Raw genomic sequence first — 9,838 nt, 5'->3', positions numbered from 1 at the left:
GCTTGGGATTGTCCCAACCCAGGTGCAGGACATGCCGCAGCTTTCCTTCGTGGATGCGTCTGGACCGTGCCCTCCAGAGCTCTCCTTGTGCTGAGGGAAGCTGGGTACCTCCTGGCTCTGTATATGGATTTTTTAAGATATATTTATTGCTGTGTATTTGTATATACATGCAAAATACATAGATACAAGCATAAAAATACACACATGCATACAATATACACACATGGAAAATAAATATACATACATACAGATACATGTATGTGTATAGCTATATATGTGTGTATGTATATACATATATATATATACACACATACTTATACACACACTGTAAAGTGCTCACTTTACCAGCATAAATAAGCCACTGCAGGTGAATTCCTGTCATTACTGGATTTTTTTAAATAGAAGGGAAAAGAAATACTTGAAAGGGCTTGCTGGTACACGGGGATTTGCCAGTGCTTTAGAAGGTAATTTAGCAGTGATATGACTTTTATCCATTAGTTCATCAAATGGCAAAAAAAAGAAAAAAATCTTCTTTTTCCTGTTTGGTGATTCATATTGTTGTTTTTGCTGTTGTAACTACATCATTTGTAAGGGTGATTTCTCTCCATATCCATGTAACCACACTGTCAGAAATGTTAACTGTAAACTTAGCCAAAAACATAATGGGAAAAGTATTTTTATATCAGGATATTTGTGCTTACAGTAGAGCTTGTTCCCATATTTCATTTGATATCGTACCTTTAAACAGGACTATTCTCCAGCAGAAAAGCTGTAGTGTATGGAACTGCTCTTGCTTTTCTGAGTGGAGACATCAGAATTTACAGCTCTCTTTACATGTGCTTTTCACTTATCTTTTCCTAATAAGCAGGATAAAATGAGATAGCAAAGAGGAGGCCTTTATTTTAATTTATTCCTCTTGAATTTAAAAAAAAAAAAAAAAATCCTACACCGTTCCAGTGGGGGAGTATTTGGGTGAGCAAGAAGAAAGCAAGGAATTGTAAATTAGAAAAGTTTTCTTCTCTCGTTGTTCAATGATGCTCTCAGATCCCACCAAAAGCAGAGTTGTAACACAGGTATTTTATTTTCTTAGTGTTGCCTTGGCTCATGTGCTGAAATAAATCACAATATTGCATGTCGTTTGTTAACTGCTGCTCCCCAAAACATTAAAAGCTCTATCTTAGATATTTCTGACAGGAGTTTAATGGCAAACAGATGTTCCCAGAACACCACTTCTTAAGAGCTGTCATCTATATTTTTTTTATTTAAAATAGTCTTTCCTTAATCTTCTAGGGTTTTTTGGTTTTGGGGTTTTTTTTATTGCATAACCTTCCCTCAAATGTTTTACTAAAATATTGCAGATGGAACACAAAGTTAAAGTAGAAATCTCCACCAGTCTTTTTCTACTCATATAACAGAGATGCTGGGGTCATCCAGCACTGAGGTCGGGGTACACCACCCATCCCGGCCATCCCACTGCGGCAGACAGCTTCTTCCAGACTGGGTTTTGCACACGTGCAGAGGAATTAGGACTCCTGCTGTTTATTTTTCTACTGCAATTCCCTGAATATTTGTTTTAGAGAAGGCATAAAGCAAAAGGAAGTGCTCTGGAAGAGCTACACCCAGAGCCTGATGCTTCATCTGCACAATTCAGCGTGGGTTTTCTCATGGTTTTTTCCATCCCAGTAGCGATTTACCCTCCCCAGTTTACTCTCAATAAGGCATTTCCATTATGTCCCAGAGGGAAGCATGCTCACTGTAACATGCTACATCACATAGTACACGCTGCTTTTTTGGTGCTGCAGGAAGACTTACCCAGACCTCATTGCAGAGTTGTTCCTCACCCCCCATCTCCCCATTTTTGACAGAAATAGGACCAGAGAGTCAGACATGATGCTATATAAAAGCTTTTATGCTACAGAGCCATAGCATAAAAGATCTCCTGGCTGACTGCTTCCTGGCGTGAAGGGGAATTTGTGCCTCTTTGCTCCAGCTCCCCTTTCCCACTGTCTTCATGAATGCTCAGCTCATTTTTCCACCTTGCTGTTTCAGGATGAATGAGGAGCAGATAGCGACCGTCTGCCTGTCTGTCCTGAGAGCCCTGTCCTACCTGCACAACCAAGGTGTCATCCACCGCGACATCAAAAGCGACTCCATCCTTCTCACAAGCGACGGGAGGGTGAGCGCCCAATGTTTCCCCTGGGGTGCCATCTCTTGGGGCTGGCATGAAAATACCTGTGCATGTTCAAAGTGACACTTAACTTTTTAAAAAATAAGCCAGGCGTTTGAGACCAAGGTGCAACCTGTGAATAACTTATTAGAGAGCCGAATGGGGAAAACACAGGCCTGGCCTGGCTGGTGATTGACATCTGCACTGCATGCAGAGTCCCCCCGGGGGAATCAGAGCCATCAAAAAGCAGTGTCAGAAAAAACTATGCCGTGTGGGTGATGGGAGATACTCTTTAATACTGCACTCTGATGCCCCTCAATTTTTTTTATTTTTTTTTTACTACATTTAGTTATCCTTTAGTTAGCAAGTTTTCATCCATTTGCTCTGTTTCCCAAGCTAGTTAGGAGGCTAACATCAATCTATACGAATAGGAAATATTCCACATTACTGCTGAAACACACCCCTGATGGTGAGAGGTGCTTTTGTAGGTACACTTACAAGATGCTTGATAGTATCTGTCTCACACTGCCATGTACTTGGATGGGATGGTGCTGTCAGTGAATTGGTCTTTCTTTGTGTTGTTAATGAGTGGAAGGAGAGAAGATGCTGCACACGACCTGCTCAGTAAGCAAAATAAAGTCTGCACACAAAAAGAACATTAGAATCATAGAATGGTTTGGGTTGGAAGGGACCTTAAAGATCATCCAGTTCCAACCCCCCTGCCATCAGCAGGGACACCCCCCACTAGATCAGGTTGCTCAAAGCCTCATCCAACCTGGCCTTGAACACTTCCAGGGAGGAGCAGCCACAGCTTCTCTGGGCAACCTGTTCCAGTGTCTGACCACCTTCACAGTGAAGAATTTCTTCCTATATCCAGTATCCAATCTAAACCTCCCCTCTTTCAGTGTAGAGCCATTTCCCCTTGTTCTGTCATTAACTGCCCTTATGAAAAGTCCCTCCCCAGCTTTCTTGTAGCCCCTTCAGGTACTGGGAGGCCGCTATAAGATCTCCCTAGAGCCTTCTCTTCTCCAGGCTGAACAGCCCCAACTCTCTCAGCCTGTCCTCACAGCAGAGGTGCTCCAGCCCTTGGATCATCCTTGTGGCCTCCTCTGGACTTGTTCTAACTGGTCCATGTCTTTCTTGTGTTGAGGGCTCAGCACAAGAAGCACTTACACCAGCAGTGCTTGGTCTCAAAGAAATTGTTATTCCCATGCAAGGACAAAGGTGGTTTTGTGCTGTGGTATTTCTGGGTAGTAAAACATGAGGCATGTAAAATTTGGGGCACCCAAAGGCTTAGGCGGAGGGAAGCCAATCACTCTTAAGACCCTAATTTCTACTTGAATTGGGCACTAGCTTGAATCTCACCTTGTGGCCTCGTTGGGATAATTTGAATAAAAACTAATGCAATCCTGGGCACTGAGTCCCGTAAGTAGAGCTTGAAGGGTTGCTCCTGCTGCACTGGTGTTACACAGTTGTGTCTAAAGCAAGAGTGTCTTAGCTGGTTGGACTGAACCAAAGAGCACCCAGTTGGTCTGGAACCAGATCTTCTCCTTCAGAAGGTAAAACTCTTGGCTTCCCAGGCCTGGTCTGATTCCCTCATCAAAGGCTTGCCTTTATAATTTGATTCCTGCTTCACCAAGGGAGAAGCAACTTCCTGCAGCAGTCACAGGCTGCTCCTGTTAATCCTGTCGGGGGGAAGAAAATTCCACATGTGTAGGAGTTTTTCAGTTACGATTTCAATCCATGTTGCTGAAATAGCATCTGATCTGCTCTCGGGATCTGCATACAGTGCCTCATTATACTCATTACTCCAGTACTTATTATCTGCATTGCAGATTTCTTCATGGCTGTGTTGTGCAATTATCTTTTTTTAGAAAATCGTCTTCTTTTATGTACTCGAATGTGCAATAGATATGCAAAACCTCTTGTGCTACTACAAAAGAAGATTGGGCTCTGCTTCCAAAATATGCATTATTTCTTCAATTCTTCATCCTGTAAACTCAAAAATACATTTGGCATGAAGAACTTGGCTATTATTTGTTTTGTTTTAGAAATAACAACAATCATTTCGTAATTCTGTTAAAAATAATAACCTTTTAGTTTTTAAAAAAGCAATGACTGTACTGAATCCAAAAGAAAACAAATCAGTGCTGGTCATAAAACGCTGGTCTACACAATGCAGGGATTTATGGAACTTCCCCCTTCAGTTGTCCTGGGGCTGTTTGGGCTCATTTCCTATCCCCAGGCACTGAGGCTGTGATCAGATGCATGGCTTACTGACCCTGGATGTGGGTCACTGTTGCACTGTTCCTACTTAGAATATCTTGAAATATTTTCACATGTTTACATACAAGTATCAGTTAGCTGTGCAGTTTATGCATTTATTTTGTGAAAAAGGCCATATTGTGTAGTTGGACAATTTTTTAATAGAATTCTAACTAACTCCAGTGTCTGCTTGAGAGAGAACACAAATGTTAGCTATCGGGTTAATACAGCTGGGGTGATGGGGGTTAGCCTCGTGTCCAGGAAAACCTTTATGGTCGCTTCCAGGCCTCCAAATAAATACTGGAGGGGAAAAAACAAACAAACAAAACCCAAAACAAAACAAAAACCCCCCACAAAAAACCACAACCAACCAAAATACTTTAACCTTAAGGAACAAGCTGTTTCTGGAAGGAGGTGATGCCACCAACACTCAGACCAGCTTGTTTTGGTTGGAGGTTGGAGGAGTTTTCATCTCGGCATTGTACATCAGTGGGGCAGGAGAGGTGATAATTTTCCATAATTTTTGTTGTAAAAAAAAAAAAACCTGGCAGAAAAGTACAATTAGACACATGATGCAGCAAGAGCTGCTCTCCAGAGTGCTTGTGTATCCCATTATTTCTATTTCAGGTCACTGCCACAGCTACTCAAGGACAGTACTGTCTTTAATTCCCGAGTTGCCAAACAAAGGGGGCAGGTGCCCCTTATCTCTTGCAACTATTTCAGAAGAGTCTTTCCTGCCTTCCCCAAATTAGCTCCCCTACTACATAAAGAGACAGTTTCTTTAGTGATAGTTCACAGTGTGAGGTCCTGGTCTTGAAAAATCTCTGGCAGGGGGTGCTGCTCTCTGTGAGTGTTAGATCGTGTTCTCTGTGGTAAAAGAGCTGAATGACACTTGTTTGATCTGTTTTCTGGCAAACTCACAGATAATATAGCTGATACAAATAATAGGGGTGATGTGTGTCACTTGCAATATGTATATTATTAAATATTAGTGTACATACTTAGGCAAACATGGGGTGTGTATATATGCAATAGTAGATTCATTATAAAGTACTTTTACTTCAGAATTAATTGCTTTCCTTCTATTTTTAAAATATTACAAGCTATTTATCACCTCCACATCTTTTGCTGCTGGAGAGGCAATGAGCTATGACAGGCAACCTTAGTAACAAAAACCTCTCCCACTCTTTCCACTTCTTTTCCTTGCCTTGGTTTTCTTTAACCGTGTGTTCTCCAGGCTGTATTGCCATCTCCAGCCACGCTTCCAAAATCGTGCGGCTGTCCCATCCCAGGCGAGCGCTGCTGCTCTGTCCCCATCCCCTCAGCTGTGCCGGAGATGTGTCTCTTGGAGGTATGTGTGTCTTGAAAGAATTTGCCTTGTTATTCAAGAGGGGCTTTTTCTTTACTTTTCAGATAAAATTGTCTGACTTTGGGTTCTGTGCCCAAGTGTCAAAGGAGGTCCCCAGGAGGAAGTCGCTGGTTGGGACGCCGTACTGGATGGCGCCGGAGGTGATATCCCGCCTGCCCTACAGCACTGAGGTGAGTACAGCGGGGCACCGTGCGGACCCTGAGCAGCTGTTTTCCCTCTGCATGGTGCCTTGATCGACCCCATCAAGTCCTGTGAGAAATGTACAGCTCAAAAAAGCATTTATGCAGATATGCTAAATAGCAGCAATTATGTTTGCCCCAGAGTGCTACATCGTTTTAAAGTATTTCTCCAAGATGAAGTCATTAAATAACACCTTCGTTTAGTGCACTAAACAATGTAATGCCTTTACATAGGGAGCTGCATTAAAGGAAACTGGCATCATTTTCACATTGTGAAAGACCCTTTGATGATCTTCAATATCAAGTCTGCAAGCTGGAGCTGCAGTTACAGGTGGTTTGGCATATGCCAAACCAGCAGTCAGATTGCATGCCCGTACTGCACAGCCAGGTCGCATCAGGATTTGCATCAGGTCCACTCTGCTTTCATCCACCTAAAGCCTGAGATCCCGAAGGAGTTGCCAGCAAAGGCACAGGCATGTCCTGTTAGGTCCCAAACACAGGAGCTGGTTGGGTGGTTGGGTTGCCACCCTCTGTGCCTCTGCGTCAGCTCGTTCCTTGTACTCAATTTCTTATTAGTTGAGAGGAGGGGGAGGAAAAAAAAAAAACCACAGCAGTGTATCTGTGGGAACTATTTTAAGCGCTGCCAAATGGTCTGAGAAAGGCAATTCACAGCTTTTATTGGAGCTCTTCAGATGAGACCAGAAAGAGCCTGTAGGTGGGGACCTGTCGGCTCTGCAGTGCTGTACCCCATCCCTTAGGAAGCTCTGAGTCACAGCACTTCTGCTCTGCCAGCCTGGGAAGAGCAATCCCCTCTCTGCACCCAGCTGTGACAGTGACTCACGCCTCCCCAGCCAGAGACACGGCTGCATTTTCTCCTCTGTGTGGTGAAGGGAATCATCTTCTGCTTGATAATGCCTATAGTGACAGCTGCAGAGAGCAAACCTGCAAGACAGATAGAGATATATTTACACACGGATATACATACATACACATATATACACATAGAGAGGGGTTTGGATGTGTTTAAGGCCAGGTTGGATGAGGCTTTGAGCAACCTGGTCTAGTGGAAGGTGTCCCTGCTGATGGTAGGGGGGTTGGAACTGGATGATCCTTCCAACCCAGACCAGTCTATGATTCTGTGATTCTGTGAAAATGAGCTGAGACCTGAGACAGGACATGCTGCATCTTCCCGTTGTTCAGTTTTTTTCAGGGACCGATCTGGCACAGGCAGGGAGAACGCCTGCCCAACAGCGAGAGCACGAGCACCCTGCAGGCACCCAGGACATGTGGTACTGCAGAAGACATTTCAGGGATAATAACATCAGCTATTATTAGCCCATTAATAACACTGAAAGGATTATAAAGTGGCTGAACTTACAGGTACATTAGGTTTCCCCGCCAGAAGGGAAAGGAGAAGAAGGAAAAAAAAATAAATTAAAAAGGTATTTAAGCTGAAGGATAGTGTTGACAATAGAGCAAAAGCAGTATGAACTGGCTTTGGCTGTATTTGGGCTGGCAAATGACAGAAATTACAGTTATCAGAGGACTGTGATTCTGGAGCAGCTCTGCAGCAGTCCAAGGGGAAGAAAAAAAAAAAAAAGTGTGGGTGTTTGGGGTTTTTTTTAAGCTGGAGCTGAGTCACTTTCCAAAGGGGTTAGATAATGTGTTACCTGTGCTCACTGGAAAGGGGCCCAGGGGTAGTAAGTGCTTGCGCTTTGCTTGGGGTCTCCAGTGGAGTTCCTGTAGTCTTTAAGATTCAGGGGAAATAAAAGTAAGGGATTTCACAGCAGCTGCACTGCACTCTGCTCTCCCACTAGCTGCACCCGTCTGCAGCGGTGCAGAGCCAGCCTGGAGTAAATGTTCAGTGGGTACAAATCAGTGCAGCTGAAAGGCGGTGCAGTAGGGCACAGCCAGTCTCTCAAACAAACCTGCCTTAGCCTTGCTTCCAGAGGACATCACCAAAACTGGCTGCAGACCTGGGTTTGTAAGTTGTTTCTAATTTATTTCATCGATGTGATGTGTACTGCTCAGAAGAAAAAATTGTCAGCTGGTTAAAAAAGAAAGATTTATGGTGATGGCTCACCAGACTGTTGGCTTAGACTGGATGCAGACAGCAGGAACAACAGTGTGAGCCAGCACAGAGGTCTGCACGAACCCAAGTGTGGGGCCTGTTGACCCCCCTCCCTGTATTCCCTGTGGTGTTCACAAACAGCCTGTGTGTTACAGGTGGATATCTGGTCCCTGGGCATCATGGTGATTGAGATGATAGATGGTGAACCTCCCTACTTCAACGAGCCACCGCTGCAGGCCATGCGCCGAATCCGGGATAACTTACCGCCCCGGGTGAAGGACATGCACAAGGTCAGACTTTCCATAGGTGGTGTGGGTCTTGCACGTACAAACGTTTAACAAAACCACAACCTCACACCTCTGTGCCCAAAGGATAAATTGTGTCTTTAAGGTACCACCTTGAGCAGTGGGTCCTACATAGGACTCCCCCCGCATCGTGTGGGGAGGGTGCACGCCCAGACCGTAGCCTTTCTGTGCCCAGCCCTGGCTTTGCTTTTGCAGCAGGTGACAGTGAAGGGAGCTGGGCAGAGCCTTATGCTCCCTGCACTTCCCACCCTTCCCCAGAACCAGAGCAAGCCACCATATCAGCCCTGCTGTGGATGTGTTGGTACATCCATGCCCAGTGCCAAAGCCTTTGGGTATTCTAGAAGCACACATTGTGGGTGTGCTTCTAGAAGTCAGACCTGAGCTCTCAGTGTGTGCTAATGCTTTTCTCACCCGCCACATGCAGAGCTACACAGTGTGTGCTCTTCTGCATTCCACTGAGAGCCAAGTACTTTCAACATTAACATCTTGGGATTGTCCTACGCTAGGGCAAGTGTTGGACTCAATGATCCTTGTGGGTCCCTTCCAACTCACAACATTCAATGATTCTGTGATCTGTTGCCATAGGAAAGCTCAGTGTTTCCCTTGCCTTCCCAAGAAAAGCAGCGTGCACAGACCCAGCGTAGGCTGGAGACAGGTGTCTTTGTCCACCCCTAACACCACTGCGATGTTGCAGGTCTCCTCAGTCCTCCGGGGCTTCTTGGACTCGATGCTGGTGCGGGAGCCCTCGCAGAGAGCCACAGCACAGGAGCTGTTGAGACACTCATTTCTCAAACTGGCTGGGCCCCCTTCTTGCATCGTGCCCCTCATGAGGCAGCACAGGCATCGCTGAAGCTGGCAACTTTTTGGGAGGAGGTTGGTGCAAAGTCTGGATTAACCGCGCAGGAATCCCAGCGGTTGTGTGGGAACCATGGGCAAGGACGAGCGAAACCTTGCAGAGGAAAACAAGCCCTGTGGAAATAACACAGTGTATGAAAATCCAAGGAGGTGCTCTCTGGGGCTGCGAGGGACCGGGGAGCGATCCTGGCCACCAGCTGGGTGGCCACGCTCTGCTGCGGACCGTTGCTCCCCAGCGCTGTTGTCTTCTTGTACATCCAAGCAGAAGGCACCAAATGCAAACAAGGTTGGAAAGATAATTAGTAGAGGATAGCACAACCAGAGTGAAACACCAGAATTTTATTGCAGGCTACGGCACTTCTATTCCAGAAGAACACTTTTCTGACAAAAAAAAAAAGCACTTTTTATCTCTGTCATAGCAGCGCAATGTATTTTGCAACAAATTTGTAATTTTTCTGTACAGTACGTTTTGATAATTTGCAGTACTTTGTCAGGTACCTGTTGTGTTAGTTGAAGTAGTAAGTGTAACTTAGCAAGAATTTGAGCAGATTAAATTTCCTACTTTTTCTAACCCTTTTGAAAACAGAAAAACAAACAAACAAAAAAAAAACAAAACACAGCCCTGTA

At 44.8% G+C, this 9,838-nt stretch overlaps 1 protein-coding gene across 1 annotated transcript; it reads left to right on the top strand.

The window, feature by feature from the left end:
- Positions 1–2,049: 2,049 nt before the first annotated feature.
- LOC104532287 (serine/threonine-protein kinase PAK 5-like) lies at positions 2,050–9,206 on the top strand (the record flags this gene model as incomplete). The annotated part of the gene is made up of 4 exons (XM_010177457.1): positions 2,050–2,176; positions 5,846–5,971; positions 8,207–8,341; positions 9,051–9,206. Coding segments are annotated over 4 exons (544 nt in total), but the record flags the coding sequence as incomplete, so codon positions are not given.
- Between the last annotated feature and the right edge of the window lie 632 nt (positions 9,207–9,838).

This window comes from Antrostomus carolinensis, unplaced genomic scaffold (assembly GCF_000700745.2).
Source record: "Antrostomus carolinensis isolate BGI_N321 unplaced genomic scaffold, ASM70074v2 scaffold25051, whole genome shotgun sequence".
NCBI classification, from domain to species: Eukaryota; Metazoa; Chordata; class Aves; order Caprimulgiformes; family Caprimulgidae; genus Antrostomus; species Antrostomus carolinensis.
This window is presented reverse-complemented; position numbering and strand designations above follow the sequence as displayed.